Source organism: Hyperoodon ampullatus (genome assembly GCF_949752795.1).
Source record: "Hyperoodon ampullatus genome assembly, chromosome: 15".
Lineage (NCBI taxonomy): Eukaryota > Metazoa > Chordata > Mammalia > Artiodactyla > Ziphiidae > Hyperoodon > Hyperoodon ampullatus.
Genome location: NC_136928.1, coordinates 42,659,629 through 42,681,076, shown reverse-complemented (window position 1 = coordinate 42,681,076; position 21,448 = coordinate 42,659,629). Strand labels below are relative to the sequence as shown.

At 33.0% G+C, this 21,448-nt stretch overlaps 1 protein-coding gene across 1 annotated transcript in view; it reads right to left on the bottom strand.

The window, feature by feature from the left end:
- The window catches only part of PPP4R3B (protein phosphatase 4 regulatory subunit 3B), a gene marked incomplete at its 5' end in the record, with an annotated part of 47,874 nt that overhangs the window by 19,310 nt on the left and 7,116 nt on the right, over positions 1-21,448 (bottom strand). Inside the window, 6 exons of the mRNA XM_079721542.1 lie at positions 1,849-2,007; positions 5,821-5,923; positions 7,012-7,170; positions 18,271-18,387; positions 19,878-19,994; positions 21,085-21,162. Coding sequence (XP_079577668.1) covers positions 1,849-2,007; positions 5,821-5,923; positions 7,012-7,170; positions 18,271-18,387; positions 19,878-19,994; positions 21,085-21,162 — 733 coding nt within the window. The remainder of the gene's footprint in view (positions 1-1,848; positions 2,008-5,820; positions 5,924-7,011; positions 7,171-18,270; positions 18,388-19,877; positions 19,995-21,084; positions 21,163-21,448) is intronic.

The following is a 21,448-nucleotide window of genomic DNA, read 5'->3' as shown; positions in this document are numbered from 1 at the left end:
AGATGGTTCAGAAATAAGACACAAGTATATATGGTAACTTACTGAATACCAAAAGTGATATTTTAATTCAGTAAGGAAAATATAGTTTATTTAATAAGGTGTTAGCACAATTGGCTACACATCCAGTAGAAAAGAAAGCTAGATTCTCACTTCAAGCCATATGCAAAAACAAATTTCAGATGCACTACAAATATAAATGTACAAAATAATAAAAATATTAGAAGAAAATTGAGGAAAATATTTGTATAAACTTAGGACACAGGAGACTTTCCTAATAAGCAAGACAAAAAAACCGAAAGCCATAAAAGAAAAATAAGACATATTTGTCATCATAAAGAATCTTATAGCAATTATATGCAAAACAATGCCATAAATAAACGTAAAGACAAAAGACAAATGAAACTGGGACTTTTTTTTCCCCAAAATGTGATAACTGCTAATATCTCTAACATACAAGAGCTCTAAGAAAAAGATAAAAGGCAATTCACAACAGATAAAATGCAAAAGCACTAAAATGTGAAAAGATGTTATCAAGGAAAATGTAAATTAAAACACAAACAGAATACATTTTCCATCATCAGCTGGATAACATTTTAAAAAGCAGTAACAATGAGGGCTATTCATTGAATGTATTCTTCATGTCAAGTGCTTCAATCTTTTGGGAAAATAATATGGAAAGTAAATTAAAATTGAAAAAGGATATATTAAAATATATAAACATTTTTCTCTGGCAATCCCAATATAGGGAATCTATCCTATGGAAATAAACCAGTAAAGGAAGATTTATGTATTGGGCTGGCCAAAAAGTTCGTTTGGGTTTTATGAGAAAACCTGAACGAAATTTTTGGCCAACCCAATACCAGGCTATTATTACAGTGCTATTTGGAATGGCAAAATACCAAAACAATCTTGTAATCCATGCAGTGGAGAATGGTAGAATAAGTTGTGAAAGAGTCACTCTATGAAATGTTACTCAGCTATGTTTAGGAAAAATATTAGTTCACACCATATCCTATGACCTAGCGTATTATTAAGGGGCTGAGACGTGTGTCAGCATGATCCTGTTTCTATAAAAATAAAACATGAAAACCTATACATGTGTGAATGTTTATGTAAATTTGCACAGGTATGGAAAAAGGAATGGAAAAGAAGTAGTGCAGGCAGTTAACAGTGGCTATTTTAAGGCCTTAAAAATAAAGGAAGTAGTAGGGAGATTAACCTTTTCTCTATACATTAAATTAAATGTTACATTTTAACTGATTTTCATGCTCAGAAAAAACCCACAGGGCTCTTTTTATTTCGAGGGAGAAGGTTTCTTTACCTCTATCAGCAGGTGAAACTATGAGAGGAAAATGAAGTTAGGGTTCACCGAAAATCAACATTTAAGCAAACATCAGCATTTAAGTTTGACTTTTATTGGTCCAAGTGGTCTACTGAAGAGACTGTAAGTTATTTTACATGTTCAAATAAATAACCTGAGTTATACAAATACATTTCAAGGCCCATATCTCAAAAATATAAAAAGAGTTACTACTAAATGACAGTTTGATGAAGCAGATGTAAAAGACAGCAGGAGTGGTTCTATTAGTGAAATGTCATTGCACATGGTATTATGTCACAACTGAATCTAAATGTGAGCAATATGTGGGTGGGGGAAGCACTATGACCTACTCCTCTTGTCCTTTAAATAAAAGAAAACAAAAGATTAGTATTTCTTGCAATCATCTCTTTAATAGCATATGCACTTGCTAGAAAAAAATAATTCCACATGGGTAACTCAGGCTTTTCTATTAAAAATGCTGTTCCATAAAACATTTTGTAAGAATGTTCATTGAAACTGTTACTTACACAAGGCCAGGAAAGTGTGCTTTGAATTCATCAAGACCAAGACTCTTCTTAGCAAGTCCTTGTTCATAATATAGTTTTTTATGTGATATGTGTGATGTTCCACACAAAATGTGAGTAGCTCTAAAATTAAGGCAAGCAGCTGTGCTGTTTGATAATTATCTACAAAGAAAGTCATCACATGAAAATAAACGTTGCAATACATCTAAGCAAAGAGAATAAAGTGTACATCCTGTATCTTAGAGCAAAAGTAAAACTGTATTTTCTTCTCCTTTCTGTATCAATTAAAGAAGCTATAGATTTTTATTTTTTCATTCGGTAGACTCTCCAGAGGTATTAGCAGTTTTACCTACTAAATAGATATTCTAAGGCTCTTATATAAAATATTTAATAACGTTAAATAAAAATGTACAAATATGATAATAAAGCCCTCACTGCATTGAGATTTTCTTGGTAATGTTTCCTTAATATGTGCTGTCATTAATATTAATGGATCTATAAAAGGGTCTACTGCACAGTAAAAGAGGAAATACCTTAAACTTTTTGCCTGAAGTGGTGTAACACAAATTTCCCAAGAAAAATTAATATGCTTTCTTTAAAGACATCTTTAAGGAAAGGACTTTTTTGGCTGTTAGAATATTAAGCGAAAAATATTACATCATGATTTTAAAACAGTAATCTTTTTAACATCAAATCATATCCATGAGAGGCCTACTGAAATATACCAGCTCTTTCTTCCTCAGGAGGTTTTGGTTTACACATTCATGGAGTGATTTAAAATTGCTTCCTGAACATCAAAATTGAATGTATAGGTAATTACCCATACCTACTGCAAATATTTTAGGCAAGAAAATATTAAGCTGTGAAAAAATTATGGAATCACAGCCTTAGAGAATAGAAAAAATAACTGACGTCATCAAGTCCAACTATTTTATTTTTCAAGAAGACTACACAAATAAATATTTTGTGGAACATCACATGATGCTATCAGGAACAAATCAGCACTCTTTTAAATAACAGAATGACCATCAAGTATACAAAATACAATTCTGGTATTTCAAAGACCTTTTCTACTTTAAATGTAAGTAAAGAGTTCTACTTGTTTCAGACCAATTTGTACAACAGCCATCACCACAGCCAGTATCTGAACTAGTTCCTCACCATTTAAAATAAATTCTCTAAATTTCTCAATTCCCAAATTTTGTTTACAAAAGATGTTGTAACAGTGATCTGTAGTGTTAATTAAATGTCTTGTTTTCACTTTCCCAAATTAGGACATGAAATTACTCATCATATCTCTAATAATCCAATCTCTGATCTGCTTCCTAATTTGAAACTGGCTTTCCTAGAGCTTTGATGAGCCTGGTAGAAAAGAAAGGAGGCCAGGTAAACACGGCATTATTTTCCATACTAACAGGCCAATACCTGATACATATGTTCCAAGTAGAAGCAACCATGTTTATACTCAGATTCATGAACGATACCTACGCATAAGACTATTAATGAAGACTAGTTCCTAACTGATTGACCTTAGTTTACTAGATTTACAGAATAAGAATGAACTAATCCTCAACTTTCAGACACCTCCTTAAAAAAAAAGTCAGAAAACAAGCTCGAAATTTACAGAGAAAAACAAAAACAAAATTTCAACTGGGTTTTTCATCTTTTAGAGAAAGTGGAATTTTTTTCTTTAAAAAAAAATCTAGTTTTGGATTTTTTGGATGAAAATATGTCTTTCCTAGTTTTGTATAAGTGCATTATATTCTGAATAGGAAAAAACTTAGTTTGCATTAGTTCATAAAGTATGAATGTATACTTACCGGGACAAATCGTGCTGTTTTTGTTAGATCCAACTATATTATCTAATAAAAAAAAATTAAAATCAGCGACTTCAGTAATAATATCTCACACTTCCCTAGCACTTTACAACATACAAAGCATATCTCTGATCATAACCTCATTTTACCTGCATAATAACTATTAAGAATTAGTAGCTTCAGTCAAATATTATACCTCTATCTGAAATCTTCTAGAGAATTGGGTGCAGATGAAGAATTATTAAAAGACAGTATCATAAGTATTCTGATAAAATAACACAGATTTTAACAATTAGTCACTTATGCTTTGAATTTTTTAAAAAAATAAGTGTAACATTATAATTAAGTTTCCATTCCTAGGCTCACATCTTAGAGCACATTTATGTTAGGAAACACAAAAATGTATATCAGAGCATTGTTTGTAACAGGAAAAAGCTAGAAACAACTTAAGTATACATTAGAAGCAGGATGGCTAAATTACAACATACTCATACAAAAGAATACCACACAAGAGTTAAAAATAAACTCTAGGTATCAATATGGATAGATCTCAAAAAAAAGCATTGGGTAAAAAGGAAAAAATGCAGAATAATGTGTACAATGTTAAGTCAGTTCATATTAAGTTTGAAACTGTGAAAAATAATACCACATTATACATGTCACAATAATATAAACAAACATAGGGGTGATAAACTCCAAAGTCAGCATTTCTTGAGGGATGGGGTGGGGTAGAATGAGAATGCATAAGAAACTATCTGTAATTTATTTTCTTTTTAAAAAAACTGAAAAAAATATGACAAGTTAGTTTTGATAGAGCCAACAGAAAGTATGTATCTGTGATGCTATCATCTAAATATTTCTGTATGCTGGAAATGTTTTATTTTAAAATGAAAGTTAAAAATGCATTTGTTTTAATTTACATAAATGGAACCTTTCTGCAAAATGTTCTGTGACATGCTTTTTTTTACCCAATTCATATTTTTGAGAACTAATCAGTTGATAGATCAAAATTCAATTATTTTAACTGCTAAACAGTATTCCATTATATGAATATACTACATTTTCTTCATTTCCTACAATGAACAATGCAACAACATCCTTGTATCTGTCATGTATATGCATAAATGTCCCCTAAGATATAAACTCAGAAATGGAATTGATAGTATTATGTAGGGTGTACAATTTTATTAGTTTAGTAAACATTCTCTTAACTGACTTCCTCTTAACTGACTTAATAGATTAGCCAACATTTTCTGAGAATATGCCCCGCCCCCCACATATCTCATTTCACCAAGCTGAGTTGTATGCTTATCAAAGTCAGTCCTTTGTTTACACTAGTTATATTTGGTAATGATTACATAATTTAAATACTGCAGACTGATGAAATGTCACAGAACTGTAATATCTATGGCTAAGTTGAATACAGCAGAACTCAATTTAAAAAATGATACCAACTTAGTCATACAAAACTATGAATACTTAAGTACTTAAAGGAAAGTACTTAAAACCATAGTAGAATTCTACACTCAGACTACTTCAAAAATATGTCTAGGTTTTCTCTCCACTATAATAAACTGAGACCAGAAACTGGAGCCGATGAATTACGGGTGCAATTTATGTAAGAATGCAATATGGAAATACAATTTAAAAAAAACATACCAAAAAAAAAAAGTCTTGACCCTATACAAACTATCAGTAAATAAGCAGCATTTAAAGTAAATGTTTATAAACAGTTTATTTTTAAAAATTATTCTCTGCTTTAACCAACTTTTTTGATTAACCTAATAACCTGATCCTTATGTTTTGAAATTAGAGTTTTTACTGTATTGCCAAATATGTCTCCAAAATGATGGTTACCTTGGATTTTGTATGCAATATACTCTCTGCACTTACTCACTCTAACATTAACTCTAACAACTTTGGGAACAATCTCCTTCGTTCTCTTCCTCAAGGTGTAATACTTTTTGCCACATATTCTATATCATTCTCTACCACAGACACTCTGAAACAAGGGAAATCATGACTTTATACTGCAGCTTAAAATTTTCAGTAGTAATTTCCCTGTCATAAAAAGCACCAAATAAAGTGCCTGTTAGCTATAATATTTATCTCACTCTTTTAAAACAGAAATCATCAGCAGGTAAGTAAGAGGCCCTACCCTTTTCACATTTGTCTTCTGAAGTATTGGTCAAAAGTGGTGCTGTGAGGACATGCATACAATGGTTGTAGAAGAAATTTAGAAATTCACTTTTTTCAGTTTTCTGAAACATACAGAAAAAAATACTTTATTATCTTTATAATTAATAAAACATCTTCAAGGATTAGCAGTGCACAAACAAGAGATACTTTAAGATACTGTGAAAGAATCGAAAAAAACTAGTTATATTCACCTTAACCTTATTTCTGCAGAACTGAAAAATCAGATCTATTTCATATTACATGTTAAATAAAAATGAATGTAAGAAAAAGATCAGATAGCATTATAAAAAGTTTTTCCAGGGAAAATTATCTAAAACAATTTATTTTCAAATATACGTGTGATCTGAAATGCAATGAAAAATCTATCAATGTGAGAGCAACTTAACCGTTTAAAATTTGAAACCCCAGATTTCACAATGAATTCAAATTTGAAAAAACACCAAGTTGATTTATCAAGCCACTAGAAATGTTACAGATTTTAGATTTATTTTTTTTAATTTTAAGAATTTATTACTTGGAAATTTGGAAAATAATTCCTTTCGGTTTTCTGGCCATTATTTTTTATATAACTGGTTCTATAAACTTGTAATGATTTAAAAATAATATACATTTTCTCTAAATTTGAGTGAAGTCTATAAAGGAGAAATATCCCAGCATTTTGAGATAACCACTATTAATATTTTGTAATACTTCCTTAAGTCCTTTTTTGTGCTGACTCCTTTCACTACGCAGTTAAGATCATTTGGTACATATTTTTTTCTTTTTTATTGTGATAAAAAACATATAACATAAAATTTACCATCTTGACCATTTTTATAGTTCAGTAGTGTTAATTATATTCACATTTCGTTTTAATTCTTAAGATGTTAACATACAGAGGCCAAGGGTCATAAATAGAAGTGCTAACATTTTACCAAGATTTTAGCAGATTACAATCTTGTATTTTGCTGCAAAAACAACTGCTAGAGGAACATTACTGCTACTTGAATTCTGAGTGTACAAATGCTTGAATATTTGTTTTTCAAAATTGTACAAATTTACAAAATTGTGATTTTTACATATATTTATGTATTTATACATAACTTATTGTATATAAAATCATCTAAAACTGACTAGACCAAAACGTTTCTATCGCAGAGTAATTTCTTACATTAGTTGTAGCCAGCATGTTCTCTGGATCAATTAGAGTACGAAGAAGTCCCATTAACTGAACAGCACCTCCTAGCTCAGGATCAGTATCACAGATCATTTGTTCAATTACTACATTAATGAGAAGGATATCCTGAAAGAAAATGTGTTTCTGTGAGACCTGGTTTGGATATAAGACAAACGTACCAGCTGAAAGAACAAAATCGGAATCATAGAGAAAAAAAAAACAACAACAAAGAATGGATGAACTTATTTAAACCTTTTTTTCCTAATGTTTTCAAAGTTCTACAAACACACTAGAGCATAAAGAAGACCACTCAAAAACAAAACAAAACAAGACAATGCAAAAATCAGAGCACACGACAGCTTACAATATCATCAACATAGGCAATGGAAAACAAAATCATTTACCAGAAATTCTTGTTCACTGGAGGTTCTAACGTATTTTCAGTCTAGGTTTTAACCTCAGGCATGAATTTAGAAGTTGACTAAACCCAAAATTACACACATCGAGTGACCCCGGGAACATAAATTATGTCAGCTTCTAACAAGAAAATCCTTTCTGACAAAAATATGAGAAAAAATAACCCAGTACACAGCTCTCCACAGGAGGTAAATGGGTACACACTGTGTTATAAAATGATCTAAAGCAGCCAAATAGACTTATTACATTAGTAACATGTTCTTGGGTCTTAATATAAAGAGCTACAAAGCAGTTTTGCAGATACAAAATTTGTGCTTTCTGCCTATATTTTTATTTTTATTTATTTATTTTTTTTTATTTTTTTTTTTCGGTACGCGGGCCTCTCACTGTTGTGGCCTCTCCCTTTGCGGAGCACAGGCTCCGGATGCACAGGCTCAGCGGCCATGGCTCACAGGCCCAGCCGCTCCGCGGCATGTGGGATCTTCCCAGACCGGGGCACGAACCCGTGTCCCCTGCATCAGCAGGCGGACTCTCAACCACTGCGCCACCAGGGAAGCCCTCTGCCTATATTTTTAAAGTAGATACCTTAAGCATTAAAATAGGATCAAAGTGTTGGTTCAGGTCAACGGAAAAAATTTTGACATCAACTCAGAGGATTTGAGAACAGGTTTATTATTGGGAGAAGAAAGGTAGTAACTGAAGGAGATGAAATAAGAGAACTGCATGGAACGAAGATAAATTTGTTGAATTGGGAGAATTTTGTAAATTAATAAAAAGAAAAGTTCCAGTATAAAGCACATTTTGTAATTATTTTGCTTTTCTAGTCCCTCCCAAACTTAACATACTGTGTTATGCTAAAATATTTCCCTGTGAAATTGTGATATTAAATGCAATGAACCATCAAAAACCATGTCATAGCAACTTAACTGCTTAAAATTAGAATCTCACCCTCTACCATGTCTCAAAATTTGAACACCAATGAATAATTCTATCATGGCATCAGAAACAATGAAATTTCTTCAAAGAGAAATTATGAAATATAATTCACAGAGCTACATTAATAGACTCAAGCCTTATTTCAGTTAGAGGAGAAAGAGCAAATTCCACCTTAATCCACTCCTGTTTCTTATTCTGGTATGTTCAGCAAAGTATATCACATATAAAATGTTAAGATATTACAAAAGGTATCAGCTAGTGAGTTTTCTTCAGAACAATGATATGGTATTTACTTACTTTAAATTCATACCAGTGTGTACAACTTGGATTCTATCAGTTAATTAGGGGCTCAGATAATTTGCTCAATTATATATAAGCAATTACATAAGTTCATTCCTCCTCTTACATAAGTTCATTCATTTAAAACTAGGAAAAAAAATATAAATGATGAATTTAAGTTACATCTAAATGGAAACACAGTTGCAAGAAAGACTTCTTAAGGTATAGCTCATACACTAAAATAATATTTCAATATATATACTTTAAAAGCTTTTTACCCTTCTCTCTCAAATGCAGTTTCTTACAAATCCTGCCTCATAAGTACCAATACCAAATTCTGCTGGTCTACAAGCAAAGATAAAAGGGAAATGACCTGTGCTGACTGAGAGTCCCATAATCTGGTGACTTGTGGAAGTAAAAAAAGCCAATTTATATATTTCATAGTGAAATAGACTGCTACAGAGAACTATAGCCTTTTCAGGAGATCAAAACTGCCTTTCACAAAGATGTGTAAAACTTCCTTGACAGACAAAGGTATATGCACCACTGAATGCTATTCTGTAGAACTTTTTTGGGTACCCGAGCTTGAGAAAGCAAGGGCACAGAGGTCAGTAGGTAAACGGGAACCTTCGGGTTTAAAAATTATGCTTAGATAAGATGTCTAGAATACACAAGAAAATAATTTGGAAGCCTACTAAACAGTAGAGGAAGCTAAACTGTAAAGTAAGCTTTAGTAACAGTCTATGACTGTTTGATCTTTAAGACCACCACTGGGTCAGAGAACTCACACTGACAGAAAACAGGCTACAATACAAAATAGAGCCCTGGAGGAAAGGCATCTTCCATTGCCTATCTGAGATGCAGCCACAGCTGAAAATGTCCTAAGGGAAGGAACCTAAGCTTTGGAAGAAAATGGGCAAGGAAAATTCTTTAGAGAACAGAACCAGCGACAGCTGGTTTGGTTAATCAGGAACCTCCAAGGACAATGAGTTTAAGCTACTGATATTCAACAAATATTTGACAGACCAGTGCATGATAGCTGTGAATGAATGACTGTTGTATGTATGCTGTTGTATGTATGTTCTCCCTTTTCCCAAACAAAAGTAGTTTAATTGTGATGTTGGGGCAGATAAATTATCTTTTTGTTTAAAGGTCCCTGAAACATAAGGAGCCTTATCTGGACCTGAAGAGGACTGCACAACACCCAAATATTCTGGACGTGAAGTCTCCAGACTGGATACAGAAGTCTCCCTTGAGGAAAGGGTGAGTGATTAAAGAAAAGTGTATATGGACGTTAGGTAGTTACAGAGATGGGCTGTGGCTGATACTACTAGATGCCAACTTAGTCTCTATTCTCTTTGTCCTGCTAACAGAGCCCAATCTTTGTTCAGAGAGGCAATGTACTCAGCTAAAATGCTGTATTTCTCAGTTTCCATTGCAGCTAAGGGTGACTCATTTCTGGCCAAAGAAATACAAGTAAAAATTGCTAAATGGAACCTCTAAAAAAGAGCTTTAAAATGAAACAGAAAAGCTCTCTAGCTCTCTCCATTTTGCCCTCTGCCCGCTTTCTTCTTCCTGCTTGGAGGTGGAATAGCAATCTTGCAACCTCAAAGTAACAGACATTAAAACCAGAAGCTCAGGATGACTGACTCATAAGATGAGTCTTCTGGCATCACAGAGCTTGTTCCTTGACTAACTGTGACATGAATAAAACAAAATTTTTATTAGGTAAAACTATTATAGGCTGGTTTTTCTTTTTTTTTTAGGATTAAAACAATTACAATTAACATACTATCTACCCTCTTAGCAAATATTTAAGTATACAATATTAATTATAGGCAATATGCTATACAGTAGATCTCTAGGACTTGTTCATCATGTAAAAGTGAAACTGTATCTTTTGGCTAATACCTCCCTGTTTCCTCTACTCCCCATCCCCTGGCAAGCACCATTATACTCTCTGCTTCTATGAGTCTATTTTATATTCCTCATATAAGTAGTATCATATAGTATTGTGTCCTTCTGTGTCTGGCTTATTTCACTTAGCATATTGTCCCCCAGGTTCATCCAAGTTGTCAAAAGTGGCCAGGTTTCCTTCTTTTATTAAGGCTGAATAATATTCCACTGTATGTGCATGACAAATCTTCTTTATCCATTCATCTGCAGATGAGCACTTCGGTTGCATCCATGTCTTGGCTTCTATGAATAATGCTGCAGTGAACATGAAAGTGCCGTATCTCTTCAAGATCCTGATTTCAATTTCTTTGGATTTATATCCTTAGTGGGGCTGCTGAATCATATGGTAGTTCTCTATTAATTTTTGAGGAGCTTCCACACTGTTTTCCATAGTAGCTGCACCAAGGTACAGGCCCACAACAGTGCACAAGGGCTCTCTTTTCTCTATATCCTTATCAAGACTTGTTACTTTTTGATTTTTTGATAAGAGCCATCCTAAAAGGTGTGAGGTGATACCTCATTGTGATTTTGATGCGCATTTCCCTGATGATTAGTGATGATGATCACTTTACATGCATCTGTTGGCTATTTTTATGTCTTTGAAGAAATGTCTTCCGTTCCTTTGCCCATTTTTAAATTGGGTTGCTTTTTTTTTTGCTATTGAGTTGTAGGAGGTCCTTACATGTTTTGGATATTAATCTCTTATCAGCAATTGTGTACAACTCTACGTTTTTATTCCCCAACCCACATACTGTTACTGGTATCAGAATTTCTTTTTATACTGTGTATCTATTAACAAATTTCTGTAGTTGTAGTTATTCATAATATCTTGTCTTTACCTTTTATACTGCATTAAAAGTGATTTACATACCACCATTAGATTATTCCATTGGTCTATATTTGCCTATATATTTACCTTCACAGTGAGATTTACACTTTCATATGCTTTCATTTTGTTGTTCAGTGTTCTTTCATTTCAACTTGAAGAGCTCCCTTTAGCATGTCTTAAAAGGCAGATCTAGTTTTGATGAACTCCTTCTTCAGTTTTTGTCTGGGAAAGTCTTTTTTCTTTCTTTCTTTCTTTTTTTTTTTGCAGTATGCGGGCCTCTCACTGTTGTGGCCTCTCCTGTTGCGGAGCACAGGCTCTGGACACACAGGCTCAGCGGCCATGGCTCACAGGCCTAGCCGCTCCGCGGCATGTGGGATCCTCCCGGACCGGGGCACAAACGAACCCATGTCCCCTGCATCAGCAGGCGGACTCTCAACGACTGCGCCACCAGGGAAGCCCGTTTTTCTTTATTTCTGAAGGACAGCTTTGTCAGGTAAAGTATTCCTAGTTGGCAGTTTTTTTTTTTCTTTCAGCACTTTGAATTTATCATCCCATTCTCTACTGGCTTGCAAGGTTTTTGCTGAGAAATCAGCTGAAAACCTTCCTTTGTATGTGATGCGTTTATTCTGTTTTGCTCTCAAAATTCTCTCTTCTCTTTGATTTTTGACAGTTTTATTATAATGTATCAGGGTGAAGACCTCCTTGGGTTGAATCTGGGGACATATGAGCTTCATAGACTTGGATGACCTTATCTTTCCCGATAAGTTTCTAGCCATTATTTCTTTAAACATGCTTTATGCCCCTTTCTCTTTCTTCTCCTTGAGACTTCCATAACGTATATATTATTTTGCTTTATGGTGTCCCATAATTCATGTAGGCTTTCTTCACTCTTTTTCATTCATTTTCTTTTTGTTCCGACTGGATTGATTTTAAACGGCCTGTCTTCAAGTTCTCTGATTTTTTCCTCTGCTTGATTCAAGTTTGCTGTTGAAGCTCTTTATTGATTTTTTTCAGTTTAGTCACTGTATTCTTCAGCTCCAGAATTTCTTCTGGTTCTTTTTTAGTTTCTCTTTGCTGAACTTATTTTGTTTATGTATTGTTTTCTTGATTTTGTTTAGTTATCTGTGTTCCCTTGTAGCTCACCAAGCCTCTTTAACACAATTATTTTGAATTCTTTGTCAGGCAGTTCATAATTCTTTTTTTCTTTTTAGGGTTGGTTACTGGAACTTAATTTTGCTTCTTGTCAAGTTTCCTTGACAGCTCTCACCTAGATTTTGGAAGTCTCATGGAGGTATTCTTGTCTGTGGATGGTTGTTAAATCAGTGTTTCTGTTGCAGGGATAAGGGCTGGAACTTCCTATCTGCCATCTTGCTGACCTCACTCCTCATCTTGCTGATATATTAAGCCAAGCTCATTCCTAAGTGATACATTAATTTCTTACGTCTTTCCTTTTTTCTGTCACAGGTCAGGACTTCTTTTTCCAGTTATCTCCAGCTATTAGAACTGTCCTTCTAAAACCAAGACCTGATCAAGACATTCCTCTGCTTAAAATAGCTACAAGATAAAAGATTCACTCCTTAGACTGGTTGTATAGGCAGTAAATATTCTAACCCTGTGCAGTCCAATATGATATCCATTTGTCACAAGAGACTGTTTAAATTAAAATCAGTAATTCCTCAGTCACACCATCTACATTTTAAGTGCTTAACAGCCATAGGTAGCGAGTGGCTACCTTGTTGGATGGCTAAAGAATAAACATTTCCATCATCATAGAAACTGAGCAGCACTCTCCAGGCCTTTTATTATAGCTTCTTTGTTGAAGAAGGGAAAAGGAAAAAACAGACAAAGTGAACAGACTTAGACAAAGAGAAAAAAAGAGGGAGGAGAAAGGGGGCAAAAAATGGGAATATTTCACAATCAATAATACTGGTTTCCACACTTAATGATATGAAAGTCTTAAAAAAGTTGGTTTCTAAATCCTTGTGTCAGATGGGTTTATTTTGTAGTGTTTTGAAGTCTCATTGTAATAAAACATGAGTAGTTATTAAAGTAAGTAACACAAAAGAGACACAAATCCACAAACTGTTCAATTCTGAATAAGAGCCAGTCTTTTGCAATAAAATCTACTCTGAAAATAAACATCAACTCAGACTTCCACTTCTGGCCAAGATGAAGTGACAGGAACTAGATTTACTCTTTTACCTCAAACGACAACAAAAACCCAGGCAAACTATATGAAACTACAATTGGTAATACAGTAGACATCAGCCAATGAAAGACACTGAGAGATGGGTAACAAATGAGATGAGTCCTATGATACATGTTAGGTATTATTATTATTAATTACTAGATCCTGCAAACTAAGTAAAAATCAACTTCTAAAAAACTAGACTTAACCACGTGTAGAGATTATGTTCTATATAGCAGCATGGAATAGTAAGACAGTCTTATCCCAGAGGTACACTCACCTCACCTAACAATTAAAATTAGTCTACTACAATGCATTACTAAACCCACTTCAAAGTAATAATGTGCTTTCAGAGACAATGAACAAATAGTTCCTAAGAAATGTAATGAATGATTTAACATTCATCAATGAACTAAAAGTATTACCAGCATTATAAGTTGTCTGTAAAACATGCTTCATTTTCTTAGCAAGCCTGGTGAACAGAAGGAATAGCTAAATTAAAAGACTAAGCCTCTAACTGCAGTACAGCTAATAACTAGCTATGTAAGTGACCTAACTCTTCCATGCCTATTTCTGCAATGGAACTGAAGTCCAGTGGTCACTAAAGTCAGACTACTCTCAAAATTCAAGCCAGCATTTCTAATTGCCTGTTAAAGTTCTTTATTGGCATTAAAACAAATCTAATTTTCCTTAACCTGCTTCTCCAACAATGGCATTAATCTGGCTAGAAAAGTCATGCTCAAGCATTACGGCAAAATAATCGAGATGTAAGACAAACTACAGGAAAATTCCTTCTTCGGATGTCAAACTATAACTTGATCTGAAAATAAGTCATTACAGAGTAACCCCAGCGAAATTACTCCAACGCTGGGTCACCAAAATCTATTCTAGAGAACACTCTCTTAAATTTACAGTCTTAAGAGGGCCCAATAACTCCTTGCCCATTAACGCCTGCTTACTCCCTTGGTCTCTTTGTTTAACTTCTCCTTACACCACCATAGTAGCTTTGCAATTAAAACCTTCAATTTAGAACCAGTTTCTAAACACTTGCAATATTCTGGGGTCTAAGTCAGGGGTCATTAAACTACAAAACTACCTGGCTGGTTGTTCACTTTGTAAATAGTTTTACAGTAAAACATTTACTGGAACACAGCCACACCTATACATTTTCAAACTGTCTACAGACAGTTCATACTAAAGTGGCAGAGTTATGACAGAGACCAGAGGGCCTACCAAGTCTTATTTACCTTTTGGTCCTTTAAGAAAAGTTTGCCATCCTTCATCTAAATAGCAACATTTAAGTGAGTTTAACCACAGTTTCTGGGAGATAGTTCAAAGTTTTAGTTGTTTCTAAATCAAGTTTTAGAGAAATGATACTCCTGTTGGTTTCATCACACTCCAGCCTCATGCTATTCTTAGAAACACATACTTTTGTTTTTAAAGTACATTTAAGTGGGTGTAAGAATTTTTCAATATTGCCAAAAACACTGAAAATATATAATTAGCAACGGAGGGAAAGTTTTGGGTATCTACACATGGAATTTAGAGATTATCCCGATTATCAGGTGACGTCTCTATTTTCTGATTGGGAAACATAAAGACATACTTTATTTCATTGATTCTAAGATAGATTTCTTAAAATTTTAACTTCTTGATGTTGAGATATATTTTATAACCTATGGCATTACACACTCACTGTTAGCCAAGTGGCAATCATGACAAAGTTACATGAAAAATTTGTACTGACACTTTCTGGTAAGATCAAGAAAATATCAGAATCTGTGTAACTTAGATTCCATGTATATAGTAAATAAGAGGAGAAAGAAAGAATGGCAAGAGCAGGAAGAATATTCTCAGGTAACAGGATAAAAATAACTGATGTATGTTGTGGAAACACTACCAGTTTTTAAAAAACTATCTAAATGTAAGAATCATAAAAAAAGCTCATGTATATGAAATTTGCTCTTGCAGCTACTTGAATGAATGTTACAAGTATTACAGAACCAATACTTCTTTCAATCCATTCTGATGTGTTCAAAGAAAGCAACAACTGTTCTTCAAATTCTACAGAAGAACTTAATCTAACTTCTTTAGTCTGTGAAATGGCAAAACAGCCTGGACAAAGAAAATTTCAGCTCATTTTTTAAAGTTGGGGGAATTTCTTGGTATGATGTTGAAGGAAATGTTACTTCTGTACTATTCTTGACACAAAGAAATAACCTGAATTGAATCATGAGGAAACATCAGACAAATCCAAATTTTCGCATACTGGAACAGAAAGTTTTCATTTTTGCCTTGGGTAACAAGGGGATTACTGGGACAACGGATAAAATCTGAATTAGGACTGTAGTTAGATGACAGTATTGTAAAAATGTTATTTAATTTCCTGACTTTGATAATTGTACAGTGGTAATATAGAGTTTTAGCAGATAGACACCGAAGCAAATAGGGGTAAAGGAGCACTGTGACATCATTTCCATACCTTTTCCTTCAATGATTCAGAAAAAATTAATTATATATTTATGTATGCAAATATGTATATACAAATTCAAGCAAAGACAATGATAAAGCAAATGAGAAATAAAGTATTAACAATTGGGAAATCTGAGTAAAGTGTATATGGGAGTTCTTTGTACTATTACTATAACTTTTCTGTAAATTTAAAATTACTTCAAAATAAAAAGTTAAAAATTGACACAATTTTAAGAAATGTGGTATATTCAATACAAAATACTGAACAGTCAACCCATAAAGATTAGCTTATGTATTTATTTTAAATTTCTTTTTATGGTAAATTTTGCTCTCCAGAATTATTTTGAAGCAAATTCCATGTATACAATTCAAGAAATAATTTAGTAAAAAATAAAATAACCCTAAGGCTAATATCATGTCTATAGAAATTAACATATGAATTTATTCCTAAGTGATAAATACACTGAAAATACCTGCCAAAATAAGTAGTTCAGCAGTAGCTGTATTACTTATCCAGTCAGATTCTAAAAGAAGTTTTACTGAATGTTTCAAAGGTCATTAGCATAAAAATGTTTGAAATCTGTAGCACAGCAATTATTGCTAAATCTATCCTTCCAGCTTGGATAGAAATAATGACTATAGTAAAAAAAGAGTTAATATTGCTATTTCCTTGTGTCTCAACACGTATTTTAATACTGTAATCCATGTTCCTAAAACCAAATCTGCTCCCACAGTACCAGAAAGAAAAGTTTGAATGCTGTGCATTTATTTTAAGACAACATCAAAATATCAACTGCCCGCTGAATACACAGGTAAGTTATTTCTTCTTTCCTTTAAACATTACTACCAACTCAGCAGAGTAGAATTCAGCATGTAGAATCCTTAATTTTGGAAATTAAGAAAAAAGTAATTTATCTTCATTTGTGGGCTAACAATTATTTTGAGGCAACAAAAATTTTAAATTGGAAAATTGTTAGACCTCAGAAAATTCAGGGAAATGAAAGACCTTGAAGACTGTGACTACAAGAAAAAGAGAAATTAAAAAGGGACTTTTCATTGTTAACGATCAGTAACTGCTTCCCCATGTCTCATGCGTCAACTAAATGTAAACGAGAAAATCTTTCTAATGAAAACAGAAATAAAAGCTGTAAAAGTTAAGAATTCTAAGCTAGTAAATTATTATTCTCATAGTCTGAGAGATTTTATGACGAATGCTCTTAATCCCACACATCACTAAGGATGAAGCAATAGAAGTGTTAATTTCAAAGTTATCTTTTGTAAACGATGGCACTAAGATAAGAATTTCAACAGTGAGATTATAAGCTGATTAATAAACTAGGTATTTATTTCTTTAAAGTCAGATTTAGCATCATTTGGGTTTTTTAAACTTTAAAATATACTTAACACAAAATATTTCTTCTATTTCTTTTCTACTGCCTAAATAATAGCATTAGCCCAAACCAATTCTAAAATAAAATTGCTTTAAAAAACAAAACACTGGAAATATCTAACAGATAGAACGTAAAAACCTAAGTGGACATTAATAAAAAATAAAACATATAAAACAACTATAGTGTAATTCAATAGTAACAAAACATAAAAGAATCAACATTGGGAATCTAAACCTTCTTTAAGAAGGGACATAATTGTATTTCAGTTATTTTCTACTTAACACTAACATATTTAATATAAGAAAGGGTATTTCAATTACAGCTATATGTTCATTTTGTCTTTAAATAGAGATTAAGGAGAAAGTTTAAATATTTTTGTAGTGGGAAAACACAACATTGGTTTCATTATTAAATGTTCATCCCCACTAAAAAAAACAGACACATTTGAACCAGTAAAAGCAACTTCTTAGTTATACTAGATAAGTGCCTGACCTAAGGGTTTAGAATTACATTTCATTAGTACTTGAAACTTTTTTTAAAACCAAGAATTAAGAATTTGATTCACTAAATCTCTTTATCTCAGTTAATAGTTTGAATGCATTTTTTTTTTTTTACAATAAACAAATCAACTGCCACATATTCTGGCCTTGTCAAAGTCACAACTGATCAGAAATCTATTACTGTTCTTCATAAACAGTTAAAATTATGGTTATGACTTTTCTCTCAACAGTTTGCAAACACTATTTTATAGGTAATTCATATAGAACCAGAGCATTATCACTTACGTCATCACTCTGCTGGGCTTCCTGCATTACAAATTCTCGGACCATGGATGGACTAAACTCTACTAGATAAGAAAATATATCTGTAGCAGCTGATCTGACTTGCAAATCATCCATGCCCTGATAAAAGGAAAATCAGGTTACTTAGAGACTGTGAACAAAAGTTATGCCTGCATTCCCCCTTTTTCTCGCAAATCTATGCCAAACAAATTTTTGGATTTAGACATGGTACTGGAATCAAAACATATAATCTCTCCCATCCTTTTCTTTTACAAATATTAAAAACTTTAGGCAGCTCAATGATTAGTTTCTGCCAGCTTTTGTCTTTACCACCACAAAAATAAATATTCAGAGAATTTAAATATAAGAATCAGCACAGGATTATAAAGCACTGCTTTACAAATGCTGCAAAAAAATTTGGGGGGGTGGGAGGGAGGATTCGTGATTTAAATATATGCAAAAATGTGAATGAGGTCTCCTAGTTAAGGCTTCAAAACTTTCCAGAAGCTGTCTTTGGTCCTGTTTGCCAGTTACGCCTTAGTAACCGATTCTCCCTTTTATGACTCTCCTAAGAGAGGATGATTTTGAAAACAATCTGGGTATTTTCACTCTTTTCCGTAACTTAGTTTTCTAAGGTAGTGATCTTGAATGCTTTTTCCCTATCAGTACATGAAGGATACATGATTCATAAGATAAAAACTCCAGGTGATTCTGAAAACATTCCCTAACTTAGCAGTTCTCAAAGTGTGGCCCAGGGAACCCTGGAGAGGGGTCTCACACACTGAAAAGGGGGGTTATAACACCCTTTTCAAAATTGCATGAGATTACAACTATTTTCATAATATTATTTATTATGAAAATAAATATTAAGGCATTACTGGCCTTTTTCACTCCCAGTCTATCACAAATATAGTGGGGTTTTCCAGAGGCTACAAGATGTAATATCGTAACAGATTAAGTGCAGACGCTGCTATGAGAATCTAGCTATCTTCTATTACGCCAGGCATTAAAGGGGGCAAAAAATGTGAAACAATGCCACTTGTCTCACTAAAATTTTTTTGTTTTGGAAAAGTTATTTTTTCATGAAAGTTATATTAGTTATCTTAACATATAATGGGTTAATTATTATCATTTTTAAATGTTAATAAATACTTAAAATTTTTCTCAGTTTTAATTTTTCATACAATAAATGCCAATGGATAAAGCTCATATAAACAAAGGTATGAGAGAGAATCACTCCCTTAACCCCATATTGCAGCACGAGCCCCCTTGGTCCAGTCTGCCTTTCTCCCATTCACTGGTCTAAAAAGGAAAGGTATTTTATTAGTTTCTATGAAACATACTTAATTTTGTTATACAAGAGGTAACAGTCACGTAAAACCATGTGGGATATTTAATTACTTGAAGCCATATTATATGAATCACATGTTAATATTACAAATTTAAGTTAATAAAAATCTGAAGAGGTTTTATGACTCACTACCAAATGAATCATAACCTAAAATTACAAAATTCAATATGCATTACTACAAAAAATTATTTCCCATCCAGAATATAAATCTATTACAAATTCACAATTTCAAAAACATGAAAAGAAGCTATATAATTACCATTACAATTTCAAGAGCAGGAAGAATCCCCAACTTTGCCAAAGTTTTGAAAAATGCATCCCTGTTTTGAGGTTGTAATGTCTGAGAAAATGCACAAAATTCCTTGAAAAAATTAACCTGTAATGTTAGAAAGAATAGTGAGAAGTTGACACACATTAAAAGTAACTCTGGGACAAACTGTAATGTGATCTACCACAGTGTGGAATTAACCTTCTCAGGGACCTAGAGTTTTTAGGGTATCCTGGCTCCTCAAAACCTAAAGAACACAGAAACCATGCTATAATAAATGGTGGCCGGGTTTTCAGGGAGCACTCATAAAGCACAATTCAATTTTTAAGAATTGTAAGGAACATCAGAGATTTCCTAGGATAAAGGGCTAATTTTATAAATGAGAAAACTGAGAAATAACTACACCAAAGATGACGTGGCTGATTTTAAGTCAGCAATCTTTCATTACTTCTTTAGTATCTGATTATAAGGTTTGAAAAACTGGCAAACTGCTGGTAAACAGCAATCACCATTCTCTTTCCCCAAAGCATGGTTTATATCTCAAAAAAGTGATTACCAACACATTCTAAAGAAGAAAAACACTTCCAAGAACCAATTCATCATTCGTTTATTCAAGAAGGATTCTCCCTACCTCTTGTTTAACAAAACAAAAAGAGCATCTCAGTGATGTATCTACAACCATAAAAATGTATGAGTTTGTAGTTCTGTCCTAACATAAACCACGTCTTGATTTTGTAATTTATAAGGCACATATTCCCTCACTGGGGGGAATAAAACCACATCAAAATATCTCTAAAAACTTCTAAGATATACAAAACAGTAAGTTTTAGAAACTTTGCAAATAATCATTTTATAGTATAATTTAAACACAGGTGACCCTTGAACAATACAGGGGTTGGGGTGCCCGCCCTCCACTAAGTCAAAAACCTGTGTGTAACTCTATAGTAGGCCCTCCATATCTGTGATTCTGCATCCAACCTTGGACCATGTAGTTCTGTAGTATTTACTATTGAAAAAAATCTGTGTCTAAGTGGAACCTGCAGTTCAAACCCACGTTGCTCAAGGGTCATCTGTTTATATCTTTCATACTAATTACAAAAATTTTTCTCTTAAATTAACAAGTTCAATATTAAAAGCTGAGTATGCCAAAAGAGTAAGTGCTCTTTAAGGGTGTGAATTTCAGTAATAAATAACTTACCAATTCACGTCGTTTATCATCATCCGTGGCCTCATCTGTTAATTGTGCAAAAACTTCAGACAAAAACTTTTCATCTTCCTACAATGAGAAAAAATAATTACTATGAATTTAATAAAAGTATAAAGTTATACTCATTTATATGATTTCACAAACTATAATAAAAGTAGCTGAAAACCTAAGAGCAATTCCATTACAAAACCTAAAATTTCAGGTATATTCATATTATAATTTTCAAAACTTGACTACACCATTCAATATTAGTTAGACATATTAATACCTTGTTTAAGCAAAAACCTCAACTATAAAGAACTCTTTGAAAAACAAAAAATAGATATTCTAGAGGTCACGCATGAAAACTCTATTT